Source organism: Ornithorhynchus anatinus, chromosome 4 (genome assembly GCF_004115215.2).
Source record: "Ornithorhynchus anatinus isolate Pmale09 chromosome 4, mOrnAna1.pri.v4, whole genome shotgun sequence".
NCBI classification, from domain to species: Eukaryota; Metazoa; Chordata; class Mammalia; order Monotremata; family Ornithorhynchidae; genus Ornithorhynchus; species Ornithorhynchus anatinus.
Genome location: NC_041731.1, coordinates 133,260,313 through 133,278,065, shown reverse-complemented (window position 1 = coordinate 133,278,065; position 17,753 = coordinate 133,260,313). Strand labels below are relative to the sequence as shown.

Below are 17,753 nucleotides of genomic sequence, written 5' to 3'. Positions count from 1 at the left end.
ACGTGAGCCAGAGGTCGGCGGCCAGAGAGAGGTGATGGAGGCCCAGGGAGAAGCCTAGCATTAGAGGAGCGGAGATTCAGCCAGTCAGTGGTATTTATTGAGCGCCTTCTGGGAGCAGAGCACTGTACTAATCGCTTGGGAGAGGACAGAATTAATCCAACAGCCACATTCCCTGCCCACAACGAGCTTACAGTTTAGAGGGGGAGGCAGTCGTGAAGAGACATCGATAAACGACCGCTAAGGACACAATAATAAGTAATAAGTTAGTATTTGTTAAGCGCTTACTATGTGCAGAGCACCGTTCTAAGCGCTGAGGTAGATACAGGGGCATCAGGTTGTCCCACGGGAGGCTCACAGTCTTCATCCCCATTTTCCAGATGAGGGGACTGAGGCCCAGAGAATAATAATAATAATGATGTTGGTATTTGTTAAGCGCCTACTATGTGCAGAGCACTGTCCTAAGCGCTGGGGGAGATACAGGGTCATCGGGTTGTCCCACTTGAGGCTCCCAGTTAATCCCCATTTTACAGATGAGGTCACTGAGGCCCAGAGAAGTGAAGTGACTTGCCCACAGTCACCCAGCTGACAAGCGGCAGAGTGGGGATTCGAACCCAAGACCCCCGACTCCCGAGCCACGCTGCTGGGACGGGGGGATTATTCCCGCGCTCAGCCCCAGCCGCCACTTTCCTCTGAGCGGAGCTCCCGGCTAATCGATTCCCAGCCAGCGATCATTCATTCGTTCACTGAGGCGTAGCAGCGGGGCTCAGCGGAAAGAGCCCGGGCTTTGGAGTCTGAGGTCATGAGTTTGAATCCCAGCTCCGCCACTTGTCAGCTGTGTGACTGTGGGCGAGTCACTTCACTTCTCTGGGCCTCAGTGCCCTCATCTGGAAAATGAGGATGAACACCGCGAGCCCCACGTGGGACAACCTGATTCCCCTGACAAGTGGCAGAGCGGGGATTAGATCTCCATTCGGTCGTATTTAATGAGCGCTTACTGTGTGCAAAGCACTGTTCTAGCCTCTTGGCCTCATTTCCCTCATTTGCAAAATGGGGAATAAGGCCGTGAGCCCCATGTGGGACCGGGACTGTGTCCAACTCAGCCGAGAGAGCCCGGGCTTGGGAGTCAGAGGTCATGGGTTCGAATTCCGGCTCCGCCACTTGTCAGCTGGGTGACTGTGGGCGAGTCACTTCACTTCTCTGGGCCTCAGTGACCTCAGCTGGAAAATGGGGATGAAGACTGGGAGCCTCACGTGGGACAACCTGATGGTTTGCTATTGCTTTAATGAGACGTCCATCCCCTCGATTCTATTTATCGCCATCGTCCTCGTCCGTCCGTCTCCCCCGGTTAGACCGTGAGCCCGTCGGAGGGCGGGGACCGTCTCTAACTGTGGCCGATTTGTCCATTCCAAGCGCTTAGTCCAGTGCTCTGCGCATAGTAAGCGCTCAATAAATACTATCGAATGAATGAACAACCTGATGACCCTGGATCTCCCCCAGCGCTTAGAACAGTGCTCTGCACATAGTAAGCGCTTAGCAGATCCCAACATTATTATTATTATTACCCCAGGGCCTGGCTGAAAGTAAGCACTCGACAAATTGCTGTTGTTGTTTCGTACCGTCGAGTTGTGTTCGACCCATAGCGACGCCACGGACGCGCGTCTCCCGGAACGTCCCACTCTCCGCCCGCCATCCTACCGGGAGTGGATCCACGGAGTTTTTTGGGAAAAATCCGGAAGGGGTTGACCGTCGCCGCCTTCCTTGCAGTAAAGTCGAGTCTCCCCCCTCGACTCTGACCCGGGCCGCCGCTGCCCGGCACGGGGGAGTTTGGACTCGTGGCCGCCGGCCGCCGCCCGCTAGCCGCCGCCCGAGCTCGGAATGGCCCGGACGGGCCCCGGCTTGACTCTCCCTCCCTTAGCCGAGACCGGTAGAGGACTGGAAACTCTCCGGGTGCCGTCCTGAGAGGTGGTTCAACAAATACCACAATTATTATTATTATTAGAATACAACAATAATGTTGGTATTTGTTAAGCGCTCACTATGTGCCGAGCACCGTCCTAAGCGCTGGGGTAGACACAGGGGAATCAGGTCGTCCCACGTGGGGCTCACGGTCTTCGTCCCCATTTTACAGATGAGGGAACGGAGGCACCGAGAAGTGAAGTGACTCGCCCAAAGTCACACAGCTGACAAGTGGCCGAGCCGGGATTCGAACCCATGACCTCTGACTCCAAAGCCCGGGCTCTTTCCACTGAGCCACGCTGCTTCAAAGAGACACATTCCCTACCCACAACGGGCTAACGGTCTACAGCTTACAGTCGCACCTCCGACTCCCAGGCCTGGGCTCTATCCACTGAGCCACACTGCTAAGCCCGTCATTGGGCAGGGACCGTCTCTATCTGTTGCCGACTTGTCCATTCCAAGCGCTTAGTCCAGTGCTCCGCACAGAGTAAGCGCTCAATAAGTACTATTGAATGAATGAATGAATGTGGACAGGCTACGCGGGGGCTTGTTGGAGGTTGGGGAATGTGTATGTTGGATTGTTCGTTCATTTATTCGTTCAGTCAGTCGTGGCTCACTGGAAAGAGGCTGGGTTTGGGAGTCGGAGGTCATGGGTTCGAATCCCGGCTCTGCCACCTGTCAGCGGGGTGACTGTGGGCAAGTCACTTCTCCGGACCTCAGTTCCCTCATCGGTGAAATGGGAGTGAAGATTGTGAGCCTCACGTGGGACAACATGATGACCCTGTATCTACCCCAGCTCTTAGAACAGTGCTCGGCATATAGTAATTGCTTAATAAATACCAACATTATTATTATTATATTAATAAAATAAAAATGATAATCTTATTTGTTAAGGGCTTACTATGTGTCAAACACTGTTTTAAGCGCTGCGGTAGCTACAAGGAAATCAGATTAACCCACGTGGGGCATACAGTCTCCATTAGAGAAGCAGCGTGGCTCAGTGGAAAGAGGCCTGGCTTGGGAGTCAGAGGTCATGGGTTCCAATTCCTCACTCTAGGCTTCAAGGCTGTCCATCCCCTCGCCACCTCCTACCTCTCCTCCCTTCTCTCTTTCCACCGTCCACCCCACACGCTCCGCTCCTCCGCCGTCCACCTCCTCACCGTCCCCCGGTCTCGCCCGTCCCGCCGTCGACCCCCGGCCCGCGTCCTCCCGCCGTCCCGGAAGGCCCTCCTTCCTCACCTCTGCCAAACTCGCTCTCCTCCCCACTTCGAAGCCCTACCGAGAGCTCACCTCCTCCGGGAGGCCTTCCCGGACTGAGCTTCCCCTTTTCCCTCTGCTCCCTCTCTGCCCCCGGCTTCACCTCCCCTCAGCTAAGCCCCTTTTTCCCCCCTTTCCCTCTGCTCCTCCCCCTCTCCCTTCCCCTCCCCTCAGCACTCTGCTCGTCTGCTCATTTGTCTATATTTTTATTGCCCTATTTATTTTGTTAATGAGATGTCCATCCCCTTCATTCTATTTATTGCTATTGTTTTTGTCGGTCTGTCTCCCCCGACTAGAGTGTGAGCCCGTCGATGGGCAGGGATGGGCAGTCTCCATCTGTTGCCGAATTGTCCATTCCAAGCCCTTAGTACAGTGCTCTGCACAGAGTAAGCGCTCAGTGAATACTATTGAATGAATGGTCAGCCGTGTGACTGTAGGCGAGCAGCGGGGCTCAGTGGAAAGAGCCCGGGCTTTGGAGGCAGAGGTCATGAGTTCGAATCCCGGCCCCGCCACTTGTCAGCTGGGTGACCGTGGGCGAGTCACTTCACTTCTCTGGGCCTCAGTTCCCTCATCTGGAAAATGGGGATGAAGACTGTGAGCCCCACGTGGGACAACCTGATTCCCTTGTGTCTACAGCGCTTAGAACAGTGCTCGGCACCTAGTAAGCGCTTAACAAATACCAACATTATTATTATTAAGTCACTTCACTTCTCTGGGCCTCAGTTCCCTCATCTGGAAAATGGGGATTAACTGTGAGCCTCACGTGGGACAACCTGATGACCCTGTATCTCCCTCAGCGCTTAGAACAGTTCTCTGCACCTAGTAAGCGCTTAACAAATACCAACATTATTATTATTATTATTATTAAGTCACTTCACTTCTCTGGGCCTCAGTTCCCTCATCTGGAAAATGGGGATTAACTGTGAGCCTCACGTGGGACAGCCTGATGACCCTGTATCTCCCCCAGCGCTTAGAACAGTGCTCTGCACCTAGTAAGCGCTTAACAAATACCAACATAATTGGTATTATTATTAATAAACAGGTGGGATGGGGGGGGAGTGTTGCACCAGCTGGGGGAATTCTCCCCGCAGCCAGTAGGTGGCGCTAAAGGCCGCCGCCTGTAGATTTCCTTTGTCCGCTAGGTGGCAGTGTGACGCTAGTAAAAATTGGGTTAGTGCATTCATTCATTCATTCATTCACTCATTCATTCACTCATTCACTCACTCACTCACTCACTCACTCACTCACTCACTCACTCACTCACTCACTCGTATTTATTGAGCGCTCACTGTGTGCAGAGCACTGTAATAATAATAATAATAATGAGGGTATTTGTTAAGCCCTTACTATGTGCCAAGCACTGTTCTAAGCGCTGGGACAGACCCGAGGTCATCAGGTTGTCCCACATGGGGCTCACGGTCTTCATCGCCATTTGCCAGATGAGGTCCAGAGAATAATAATAATAATAATAATGTGAAGTGACTTGCCCAGCGTGGCACAGTGGGAAGAGCCCGGGCTTGGGAGTCAGAAGTCACGGGTTCCGATCCCGACTCTGCCACTTGTCAGATGGGTGACTTTAGGCACGTCACTTCACTTCTCTGGGCCTCAGTTCCCTCATCTGGAAAATGGGGATGAAGACCGGGAGCCCCGTGTGGGACAACCTGATCGTCTTGGGTCCCCCCAGCTCTTAGAACAGTGCTTGGCACATAGTAAGCGCTTAACAGATGCCGTGATTATTATTATTAACTCACACAGCTGACAAGGGGCGGAGCCAGGATTAGAACCCACGACCTGTGACTCCCAAGCCCGGGCTCTTGCCACTGAGCCGCGCTGCTTCTCGGCAGCTGCTGCCGCTTGACTAGGCCGCGGTGTGTGTGAAGGCCGTGGGTTTTCTCGGTCGTGCGGACTATGTGAGGGCACCAGTTTTATGAGCCGAATCTGGCAAACTCTTATTTTAATCCTTGTAAACCTCGGAAAGCTTCATTTTAAACTGGGTACATTTTTTGTAGGTAACCTCTTGAACATTTTCTTGCTGCGCTGGAGCAGCATGGCCTAGTGGGCAGAGTCTGAGGCCCTAGGTTCATTCATTCATTCATTCAATAGTATTTATTCAATAGTATTTATTGAGCGCTTACTATGTGCAGAGCACTGTACTAAGCGCTTGGAATGGACAAATCGGTACCAGATAGAGACGGTCCCCGCCCTCTGACGGGCTCACGGACTAATCGGGGGAGACGGACGGACGAGAACGATGGCGATAGATAGAGTCGAGGGGAAGAACTTCTCCTTAAAACAATTGATCCCGGATTTGCCGCTTGCCTGCTGTGTGACCTTGCACAAGTCACTGCCCTTCCCTGTGCCTCAGTTCCGTCATCTGCCAAATGAGCATTCAGAAAACTGTTCTCTCTCCTATTTGAAATGATGATGATGATGGTACTTTTTGTTAAGCGCTTACTATATGCCAAACACTGTGCTGGGGTAGATGCAGTTTGTCCCCCATGGGGCTCCCAGTCTTCATCTCCATTTTCCAGATGAGGGAACTGAGGCCCAGAGAAGTGAAGTGACTTGACCAGGGTCACCCAGCAGACAAATGGCGGAGCCGGGATTAGAACCCGCGACCTCCGGACTCCCAGGCCCGGGCTCTTGCCACTAGGCCACGCTGCCTCTCTACCTACCTTCATCTCAGCAGGGTGAGAAGCAGCGTGGCTCAGTGGAAAGAACCCGGGCTTGGGAGTCAGAGGTCGTGGGTTCGAATCCCGGCTCCGCCACTTGTCGGCTGTGTGACTGTGGGCAAGTCACTTCTCTGGGCCTCAGTGACCTCATCTGTAAAAGGGGGATTAAAACTGTGAGCCCCGTGGGCCAACCTGATGACCCTCTATCTCCCCCAGCGCTTAGAACAGTGCTCTGCGCATAGTGAGCGCTTAACAAATACCAACATTGTTATGATTATTATTATCTCCCCTGGCAAGTTGCTCCGGGGCAAAATCTTTGAGGGCGGGAGAAGTGAATTCTGCCTCCGCTCCTTCCTCCGCGGCGCCTAGCCAAGTCTCTTGCCGGCGTGGATAAGTCAGCGTCGCCCGCTGCCGGTCGCAGGGTCTGCCCGAAGGAAGTCGAGGGAGTCGGCGCGGCTCATGCAATTTTCCAAAGAGATTGTTTCGATTCTCCAGCCACCTCTCCGGGGCCATTACGGACGTGTGTTTTTGGAAGAATAAACCGATCGCCACTTGGAAAATCGATTTACAGTGATTCGTTCCAGTCCAAAAGGCAAAAAAAAACCCCTAACCAGACGCTCAGTACAGTGCCTTCAGCGCTCAGTCCAGTGCCTCGGACATAGAGAAGCAGCGTGGCTCGGGGGAAGAAGCCTGGGCTTGGGAGTCAGAGGTCATGGGTTCAAATCCCCGTTCAGCCGCTTGCCGGCTGTGTGACTTTGGGCAAGTCACTTCTAGGTGCCTCAGTGACCTCATCTGTCAAATGGGGATGAAGACCGTGAGCCCCACGTGGGACGACCTGATTCCCCTGTGTCTACCCCAGCGCTTAGAATAGTGCTTGGCACATAGTAAGTGCTTAACAGATACCAACATTATTATTATTATTATAGGATTATTAGTAAGCGCTCAACAAATACCATAATTATTAGCTGGGCTGAGAGAAAACCATAGTGTGCTGGCACCTCCCGTCGCTCTGTAGGAAAGTAGCGTGGTTTAGTGGGAAGAGCTCGGGCCTGGGAGTCAGAGGGACCTGGGTTCTAATTCTGGCTCTGTGTGAGCTTGGGCAAGGCACTTGATTTCTCTGGGCCTCAGTTCCCTCATCTGGAAAATGGGGATGAAGACTGTGAGCCCCACGCGGGACAACCTGATGACCCTGTATCTACCCAAGCAGTTAGAACGGTGCGTAGCACATAGTAAGCGCTTAGCAAGTACCGTAATTATAAACCTGAAATTGGTCCCTCGTGATAATCATAATTAAATGGGGTGTTTAACTGCCTATTATGCGTCAAGCTCTGTACGAAGCACTGAGGTAGATACAAGGTAATCAGGTCAGACAGAGTCTTTGTACCACGTGGGGCTCACAATTTTGATAATAATAATAATTATGGTGTTTGTTAAGCGCTTACTGTGTGCAGAGCACTGTTCTAAGCGCTGGGGGAGATACAGGAGAATCAGATTGTCCCACGTGGGGCTCACATTTTTTTTTTTATTTTAGTAGAAGAGAGACAAGGTACTGAATCCCCCTCTTACAGATGAGGGAACGGAGGCCCAGAGAAGTGAAGTGACTTGTCCAAGGTCACGCAGCTGGTAAGCGGCGGATCGAGGATTAGAACCCAGGCCCTCGGACCCCCGGGCCCGTATCCTTTCCACTCTAGGCCATGCCGTTGGGGTGCGTTGGGCCGGGCAGATGTTGACAGAGCGAGTGAAGCAGCGCGGCTCGGTGGAAAGAGCCCGGGCTTGGGAGTCAGAGGTCACAGGTTCGAATCCTGGCTCCGCCGCTTGCCAGCTGTGTGACTTTGGGCAAGTCACTTCACTTCTCTGGGCCTCAGTTCCCTCGTCTGTCAAATGGGGATTAAAACTGTGAGCTCCACGTGGGACACCGTGATCACCTCGTATCCCCCAGTGCTTAGAACAGTGCTTTGCATATAGTAAGCGCTTAACAAATACCACCATTTACCCCCCTTTGCCTCCGCTCCTCCCCCTTTCCCTTCCCCTCCCCTCAGCACTCTGCTCATTTGTCTATATTTGTATTACCCTATTAATTTTGTTAATGAGGTGTCCATAGAGAAGCAGCGTGGCTCAGTGGAAAGAGCCCGGGCTTCGGAGTCAGAGGTCATGGGTTCGAATCCCGGCTCAGCCACTCGTCAGCTGTGTGACCGTGGGCAAGTCGCTTCACTTCTCTGGGCCTCAGTTCGCTCATCTGTAAAATGGGGGTGAAGACCGTGAGCCCCACGTGGGACAACCTGGATTCCCCTGTGTCTCCCCCAGCGCTTAGCACGGTGCTCGGCACATAGTAAGCGCTTAACAAAGACCAACGTTATCATTATTATTATTATCCCCTTGATCCTATTTATCGTGATGATGTTGTCTTGTTTTTGTCCGTCTGTCTCCCCTGATAAGACCGTGAGCCCATCACTGGGCAGGGACGGTCTCTATCTGTTGCCGAATTGTCCATTCCGAGCGCTTAGTGCTCTGCACACAGTAAGGGCTCAATAAATACTATCGAATGAACGAATGAAGGAAATAGCGAGTGAACCGAACCCCTACGATCTGCCCAGGGGTCACGGGGGAGAGGACAGAACCAAGCGAAGAAATGTGGTGGCCAAGGAACGGCTGGACCGGAGTTCGGCTGGGCAGGAGGATGATCCAAGTCAGACCCCCAACGTTTAGACTGAGGGAACGACCTTCGCTGTTGGAGAAGCAGCGAGGCCTGATTGCTAAAAGTACGGGCCCGGGAATCGGAAGGTTGTGGGTTCTAATCCTGGCCCTGCCACTCGTCTGCTGAGTGACCTTAGGTAAGGCACTTCACTTCTCTGGGTCTCAGTTAATAATGATGTTGGTATCTGTTCAGCGCTTCCTAGGTGCCGAGCACCGTTCTAAGCGCCGGGGGAGATACAGGGTCATCGGGTCGTCCCACGTGAGGCTCCCAGTTAATCCCCATTTGACAGATGAGGTAACTGAGGCCCAGAGAAGTGAAGTGACTTGCCCACAGTCACACGGCTGACGAGTGGCAGAGCCGGGAGTCGAACCCATGACCTCTGACTCCGAAGCCCAGGCTCTTTTCACTGAGCCACGCTGAGTTACCTCATCGGTAAAATGGGGATGGAGACTGTGAGCCCCACGTGGGACAGGGACTGGTTCCAACCTGATTCACTTGTACCAGGGCTTTGAACGGAGAATTTAATAATAATAATAATAATAATAATCATGTCGGTATTTGTTAAGCCCTTACTATGTGCCGAGCACCGTTCTAAGCGCTGGGGGGGGGCGGATACAGGGTCATCAGGTTGTCCCACGTGAGGCTCCCAGTCTTAATCCCCATTTTACAGACAAGGTCACAGAGGCACAGAGAAGTGAAGTGACTTGCCCACAGTCACACATAATAATAATTATGGTATTTGTTAAGCGCTTGCTATGTGCAGAGCACTGCTGTAAGTGCTGGGGGAGACACAGGGTGATCGGGTGGTCCCACGTGAGGCTCACAGTCTTCATCCTCATTTTACAGATGAGGGCACAGAAAAGAGAAGCGGACTGGCCCGCAGTCACCCAGCTGATAAGTGGCGGAGCTGGGATTCGAACCCATGACCTCTGACTCCCAAGCCCGGGTTCTTTCCACTGAGCCCCGCTGCTTCTCCTTAAACTCCTTCTAGACTGTAAACTGATTAAAATCAAGGGTCCTGTCTGTTATATCGTTATATTTTACTCTCCCAAGCGCTTAGTACAGTGTTCTGCACCCGGTAAACCCTCCTTTCCTCTTCTCCCACTCCCTTTCGCTTCACCCTGACTTGCTCCTTTTTTTTAACCCCACAGAGCTAATGTCCATATCTGTCATTTATTCCTTGATTAAAATTAATGTCTTTCTCCCTCTCTAGGCTGTGAGCTCGTTGTCGGCGGAGAACGCATCTGTGTATTGTTCTATTGTACTCTCTCGAGCACTTAGCACGGTGCTTTGAACCCAGTAAACCCTCAATAAATACTATTGAATGAATAATAATAATAATAATGGTATTTATTAAGTGCTCGTTATGTGCCAGCCACTTTTCTGGTCTAAGAGCTGGCGGGGGTACAAGCAAATCGGGTTGTACGTGGGGCTCCCGCTCTCCACCCCCATTTTCCAGATGAGGGAACTGAGGCCCGGAGAAGTGAAGTGACTCGCCCAGGGTCACCCGGAGGACAAGTGGCAGAGCCGGGTTTAGAACCCATGACCTTCTGACTCCCAGGTCCGTGCTCTGTCCACTACGCCGTGCTGCTTCTCTATTATGAAAGAAGGAATGGAAGTAAGCGCTCAATAAACACTGACCGACGCAAACGAAGCACTTAACAAATACCTTAAAAAACAAATAACGCTCAGCGGTTGGCGGGACGGGTAATGAACGCTTTCGATGCGGAGAACTGCCCGGCCAATAATAATAGTGCTATTTGTTAAGTGCTTACTATGTGCAAAGCGCTGTTCTAAGCGCTGGGGGGATACAAGGTGATCAGGTTGTCCCACGTGGGGCTCGCAGTCTTCATCCCCATATAATAATAATAATAATGATGGCATTTGTTAAGCACTTACTATGTGCAGAGCACTGTTCTAAGCACTGCGGGGGGGGATACAAGGTGATCAGGTTGTTCCACGTGGGGCTCACAGTCTTCATCTCCATGTAATAATAATAATGGCATTTGTTAAACATTTACTATGTGCAAAGCACTGTTCTAAGCGCTGGGGGGGATTACAAGGTAATTAAGTTGTCCCACGTGGGATAATAATAATAATAATAAATAATAATAATGACATTTGTTAAGCACTTACTATGTGTAAAGCACTGTTCTAAGTGCTGGGGCTCGGTGATCAGGTTGTCCCACGTGGGCTCACAGTCTTCAGCCCCATATGATAATAATAATGACGGCATTTGTTAAGCACTGACTATGTGCAAAGCACTGATCTAAGCGCTGGGGGGGATACAAGATGATCAGGTTGTCCCATGTAGGGCTCGCAGTCTTCATCCCCATTTAATAATAATAATAATAATAATAATAATGGCATTTAGTAAATGCTCACTATGAGAAGCAGCGTGGCTCAGTGGAAAGAGCACAGGCTTTGGAGTCAGAGGTCATGGGTTCGAATCCAGGCTCTGCCACTTGTCAGCTGTGTGACTGTGGGCGAGTCACTTCACTTCTCGGTGCCTCCGTTCCCTCATCTGTAAAATGGGGATTAAGACTGTGAGCCCCACGTGGGACAACCCGATGACCTTGTATCTCCCCCAGCGCTTAGAACAGTGCTCGGCACATAGTGAGCGCTTAACAGATACCAACATTATTATTATTATGTGTAAAGCACCGTTCTAAGCCCTGGGAAGTATTCAAGGTGATCAGGTTGTCCCACGTGGCGCTCACGGTTTTAACGCCCATTTTCAAGATGAGGTCACGGAGGCCCAGAGAAGTGAAGTGACCTGCCCACAGTCACGCAGCTGGCAAGCGGCGGAGCCGGGATTAGAACCCACGCCCTGCGACTCCCAAGCCCGGGCTGCAAGGGGGTCCCCGGGCGGAGTGCGTACGTCGAAATGGGAGAAGGCGTTGACTCGTTGGTTGGTTCTCTTTGCTCGCAGGTGGCCAAACCGGGGTCCGGGCCGGGTCTCTCCCAGCCTGCGCAGCGCAGCGCGGCTCGGCGATCCTTCGGCAGATCCAAGAGATTCAGCGTCACCCGCTCACTGGACGACCTGGAGGTAAGTTCACCTTGAGGGGGCCCGTCTCCGGCCAGAATCGACCACCGTCGGAAGCCAGGGAAACCTTCCACAGTCGGACTGTACGTCCCGCGCGCTTAGTACAGTGCTCTGCACATAGTCGGCGCTCAATAAATAAGAATAATAATCACGGTGGTGTTAGTTAAGCGCTCACTATGTGCCAAGCACTGTTCTCAGCGCCGGAATGGATACAAGGTGATCGGGTTGTCCCCCGTGGGGCTCCCGGTTTTCATCCCCATTTTTCAGAGGGGGTCACTGAGGCACGGAGCAGTCAAGCGACTTGCGCGGAGTCGCGCAGCTGGCAAGCGGAAGAGGCGGGATTCGAACCCACAACCTCGGACTCCCAAGCCCGGGCTCTTTCCGCTGAGCCGCGCTGCTTCTCGAATACCACTGAGGGAATGAATGAGTGGAACGGTCGGTTTTGGTGGACTATAAGCGTGTGCTTGGATTTTCCCCCCCGTGCACCCGGAGGACAAATACACGTTTTGGCCTCTTCTCCCGCTCCCTTCTGTGTCGCCCTGACTCGCTCCCTTTATTCATAACAATAATAATAACGGTGGTATCTGTTAAGCGCTCACTACGTGCCGAGCACCGTTCTAAGCGCTGGGGGAGATACGGGGTCATCGGGTCGTCCCACGGGAGGCTCACTGTTAATCCCCATTTTCCAGATGGGGGAACTGAGGCCCAGAGAAGTGAAGCGACTTGCCCACAGCCACACAGCTGACAAGAGGCGGGGGGGCGGGGGGGATTCGAACACATGACCTCTGACTCCGAAGCCCGGGCTCTTTCCGCTGAGCCGCGCCGCTTCTGATACAGGGCCGGGATTAGAACCCACGGCCTCTACCTCCCTAGCCTGGGCTCCTTCCGCTGAGCCACGCCGCTTCCCTGTGAGCCCCATGTGGGACACCCTGGTCACCTTAGAACAGCGCTTGGCACAGAGTCGGCGCTCAACAAATACCATCGTCATCATCATCATTATTATCAATAAGCCCCGTTTGACAGATGGGGTAACTGAGGCACAGAGAAGCGGAGTGACTTCGCCAAGATCGCACGGCAGACAAGTGACGGAGCCGGGATTAGAACCCAGGTCCTTCCGATTCTCTCCATTAAACCACTCCGCCTCCCTCCCGGCTACCACCCCTTCCTCTCTTTCACAGTTTTCCTGCCCGTCAGTTGTATTTATTGAGCGCTTACCGCGTGCAGAGGACCGTACTAAGCGCTCGGGCCAGCGTAATAGAAAATATAACGGTTTTCCGGCCTGTCAGGCATTCGGTCGTATCTACTGAGCGCTTACCGCGTGCAGAGGACCGTACTAAGCGCTCGGGCCAGCGTAATAGAAAATATAACGGTTTTCCGGCCTGTCAGGCATTCGGTCGTATCTACTGAGCGCTTGCCGCGTGCAGAGGACCGTACTAAGCGCTCGGGCCAGCGTAATAGAAAATATAACGGTTTTCCGGCCTGTCAGGCATTCGGTCGTATCTACTGAGCGCTTGCCGCGTGCAGAGGACCTTACTAAGCGCTCGGGCCAGGGTAATAGAAAATGTAACGGTTTTCCTGCCGGTCAGGCATTCGGTCGTATCTACTGAGCGCTTACCGCGTGCAGAGGACCGTACTAAGCGCTCGGGCCAGCGTAATAGAAAGTATAACGGACACGATCCCTGCTCGCAATGAACTGGTTCGGGAGGGGCAAACATTTTTGTTTAGCGGTCACCAGTTCCTGTGGGAGAGAGAGCCTTTGGTCCACGGGAGTGCCGGGTCTGGGCTACTGTCTGGACGTAGTCCTCAATGTTAGGGTCGGCGGACTCACTTGGTTAGAGGCGTCGCTCAGCCTCCGATCAGTTCTCTTCGGGGAAACCCGTTGAGTGGCGCATTGTGTTCTCTGTGTGCTTTTACTTAACTTTTCTTTTTCTCCCCTGGACTCCCTTGATTGATCTGAATCTAACTTTCATTCGATAGTATTTATTGAGCGCTTACTATGTGCAGAGCACTGTACTAAGCGCTTGGAATGGACAAATCGGTAACAGATTTGGTAACTTTGGGCTACTTGAGTCACGCAGATTTTGGCGGGAGCGCTCACAGTGGCCCCGGTGTTTCGGGCTGAATTTTCTCTCCGTTGTGTCTTTTCACGTCTATGTGTCTGTGTCTGTACATACATATTTGTGTATGTAGAGAAGCAGCGTGGCTCAATGGAAAGAGCCCGGGCTTGGGAGTCAGAGGTCATGGGTTCGAATCCCGGCTCTGCCACTTGTCAACCGTGTGACTGTGGGCGAGTCACTTCACTTCTCTGGGCCTCCGTTCCCTCATCTGTAAAATGGGGAATAAGGCTGTGAGCCTCACGTGGGACAACGTGATGACCCTGTATCTCCCCTGGCGCTTAGAACAGTGCTTTGCACATAGTAAGCGCTTAACAGATACCAACATTATTATTATTATTATTATTATTATTATTCTTGAGCTGGGTGGATCTGGGGTGGGGAGAGGGCAGAGCACAGGTCTGGGAGGTTATGGAGCTAATCCTCACTCCCCCACATGTCTGCGGTGTGGCCTTGGACGAGTCATTTCACTTCTCTAAAGAAGCAGCGTGGCTCAGTGGAAAGAGCCCAGGCTTCGGAGCCAGAGGTCATGGGTTCGAATAATAATAACGTTGGTATTTGTTAAGCGCTTACTATGTTCCGAGCACTGTTCTAAGCGTCGGGGTAGATTCAGGGTCATCAGGTGGTCCCACATGAGGCTCTCAGTCTTCAACCCCATTTTTCAGATGAGGTCACTGAGGCACTGAGAAGTGAAGTGACTCGCCCACAGTCACCCAGCTGACAAGCGGCGGAGCCGGGATTCGAACCCATGACCTCTGTCTCCCAAGCCCGGGCTCTTGCCACTGAGCCACTCGGCTTCTCTCCGGGCTCTGCCACTTGTCAGCTGGGTGACTGTGGGCAAGTCACTTCACTTCTCTGGGCCTCAGTGACCTCATCTCTGTCAAATGGGGATGAAGACTGGGAGCCTCACGTGGGACCACCCGATGACCCTGTATCTCCCCCAGCGCTTAGAGCGGTGCTCGGCACATAGTAAGCGCTTAACAAATACCAACGTTATTGTTCTCCGGGCCTCAGTTACCTCATCTGTAAAATTGAAACTGCGAGGCCCACGTGGGGCAGGGAATGTGTCCGACCTATTTATCTTCTATCTACCCCAGCGCTTAGAACAGTGGCCTGGCACTCCGTTCAGTAGTATTCAATAGTATTTATCGAGCGCTTACTACGTGCAGAGCACTGCACTAAGCGCTTGGAATGTCCAATTCGGCAACAGATGGAGACACTCCCTGCCCATCGACGGGCTCACGGTCTAAGTGCCTGGCACATAATAAGCGATTAAAAGGTGCCATAATTATTTTGTCATCATTAGTAACTGGATTCCGTCCTTCAGTTGCTTGCCTATTTTCGAAACATTATTCAATAATAATGTTGGTATCTGTTAAGCGCTTCCTACGTGCAGAGCACCGTTCTAAGCGCTGGGGGAGATACAGGGGAATCGGGTCGTCCCACGTGAGGCTCACGGTTAATCCCCATTTTACAGATGAGGTCACGGAGGCCCAGAGAAGTGAAGTGACTTGCCCAAGGTCACTCAACTGACAGTGGCAGAGCCGGGATTCGAACCCATGACCTCTGACTCCCAGGTCCGGGCTCTCCGCCGCGGTGGGAATAAACCAGGAATATTCCCCCGCCCCCATCGGATTCTCGTGGCTATCAAGGCGTCATTTCCTCTTTTATCTTGCCCCCCTGTTTCATTGTACTCTCCCAAGTGCTCAGTACAGTGCTCTGCATTTAATATCCACCCCTCCCTCAACCCTACGGCTCTTAGGTATCTATCTTTAAATTACAATGGAAACCGCATGGTGTAGTGGATAGAGCGCCGGCCTGGGAGTCAGAAGGTCATGGGTTCTAATCCCAGCCCCGCCGCTTATCTGCTACGTGACTTCGGGCAAGCCACTTCACTTCTAATCCCCCGATTAGACGGTGAGCCCGTCAGAGGGCAGGGACCGTCTCTATCTGTTACCGATTTGTACATACCAAGCGCTCAGTACAGTGCTCTGCGCATAGTAAGCGCTCAATAAATACTAGTGAATGAAGTGAATGAACTTCACTTCCCTGTGCCTCAGTTACCTCATCTTTAAAATGAGGATTAAGACTGTGAGCCCCGTGTGGGACAGGGACTGTGTCCAACCCAGTTTGGTTGCATAATAATAATAATAATAATGATGATGATGGTATTTGTTAAGCACTTACTATGTACCAAGCACTGTTCTAAGCACTGGGAGAGATACAAGGTAATCAGGTTGTCCCACATGAGGCTCACCGTTTTAATTCCCATTTTACAGATGAGGTCACTGAGGCCCAGAGAAGTGAAGTGACTTGCCCACAGTCACACGGCTGACAGTGGCAGAGCCGGGATTTGAACCCACGACCTCTGACTCCCAAGCGCGGGCTCTTTCCACTGAGCCACGCTGATAAATACACATGATTGACTGATTGCTCTGCATTTGTTAAATTATAGATTAGAAGTAATTTCTATTAACGTCCGCTTCCCCCTTGGCGTGTTACGGGCGGGGAATGTGTCTGCCAACTCTGTTGTGTGACCTTGGGCAAGTCCCATAGCTTCTCTGAGCCTCAGGTCCCTCATCTGTCAAATGGGGATGAAGACTGAGCCCCACGTGGGACAACCTGATGACCCCGTATCTCCCCCAGAACAGTGCTTTGCACATAGTAAGCGCTTAAGAAATGCCATCATTATTATCGCGGTACTCTCCCAAGCACCTCCGCACATAGTAAGCGCTCGATAAATATGATCGATTGCAAAATCCCCCCCCCGGCTCCTCTCCAATGCCCCGCTCCTCCGCCACCGTCTTCGACTGTCCCTCCGTTCCCTGCTGTAACTCGAGATGATGATGGATAATAATAATGTTGGTATTTGTTAAGCGCTTACTATGTGCAGAGCACCGTCCTAAGCGCTGGGGAAGATAAAGGGTCATCAGGCTGTTCCTCGTGAGGCTCACGGTCTTCCTCCCCATTTTCCAGATGAGGTCACTGAGGCCCAGAGGAGTGAAGTGACTCGCCCACAGTCGCCCAGCTGACGAGTGGCAGAGCCGGGATTCGAACCCGTGACCTCGGACTCCCAGGCCCGGGCTCTTTCCACTGAGCCGCGCTGCTTCTCTGCTAGCTCGATTAGACCGTGGGCCCGTCACTGGGCAGGGACGGTCTCTAACCGTTGCCGACCAGTACGTTCCAAGCGCTTAGTCCAGTGCTCTGCACATGGTAAGCGCTCAATAAATACTAATGAATGGATGAAATCGGTGGCCTTCCCTCTCAACCGACCCTCTCCACCTGTGCTTCTGACTCCATTCCTTCCTACCTTTCGCAAGCCGTGCCCCGCTGCCTTCTCCCGCCGTTGGCTCGCCGGCGGCCTCTTCCCCCCCCCCCCGCTTTCGAACAGGCTTAAACGTGTTTGGAACATCATTAAACGTCTTTAAACAGGTTTCCAGCACCTCCCCGTCCTCAAAACAACAAACCCCTCCCTTGCCCCCACGGCTCGGCGTGGCTCGGTGGAAAGAGCCCGGCCTCGGGAGTCGGAGGTCGGGGGTTCGAATGCCGGCTCTGCCGCTCGGCAGCTGGGTGACCGTGGGCGAGTCACTTCGCTTCTCTGGGCCTCACGTATGTCACCTGGAAAATGGGGATGAAGACCGGGAGCCTCACGTGGGACGACCCGATTCCCCTGTATCTCCCCCGGCGCTTAGAACGGTGCTCTGCACGTAGTAAGCGCTTAACAAATACCAACAGTATCATTATTTCTCTCCAGACTTCTTGAGCGAGTTGTTTCTAACCCGCTGTCTCCACTTCCCCTCCTCCAATTCTCTCCTAGACCCCCTCCGATCTGGCTCCTACCCCCTCCACTCCATAGAAACAACCCTCTCTCGGGACCTGATCACCCTAGTTCTTTTGTTAACGGGGTGTCCATCCCCTTGATTCTATTGTTCGTGATGACGTTGTCTTATTTTTGTCCGTCCGCCTCCCCCGATTAGACCGTGAGCCCGTCGTTGGGCAGGAGGGGTCTCTGT

At 52.6% G+C, this 17,753-nt stretch overlaps 1 protein-coding gene across 1 annotated transcript in view; it reads left to right on the top strand.

The window, feature by feature from the left end:
* LOC114811267 (regulator of G-protein signaling 12-like) overlaps positions 1–17,137 on the top strand; it is a 35,305-nt gene extending 18,168 nt beyond the window's left edge. The window contains exons 2-3 of the mRNA XM_039911984.1: positions 11,513–11,629; positions 17,132–17,137. Coding sequence (XP_039767918.1) covers positions 11,513–11,629; positions 17,132–17,137 — 123 coding nt within the window. The remainder of the gene's footprint in view (positions 1–11,512; positions 11,630–17,131) is intronic.
* Positions 17,138–17,753: the final 616 nt, after the last annotated feature.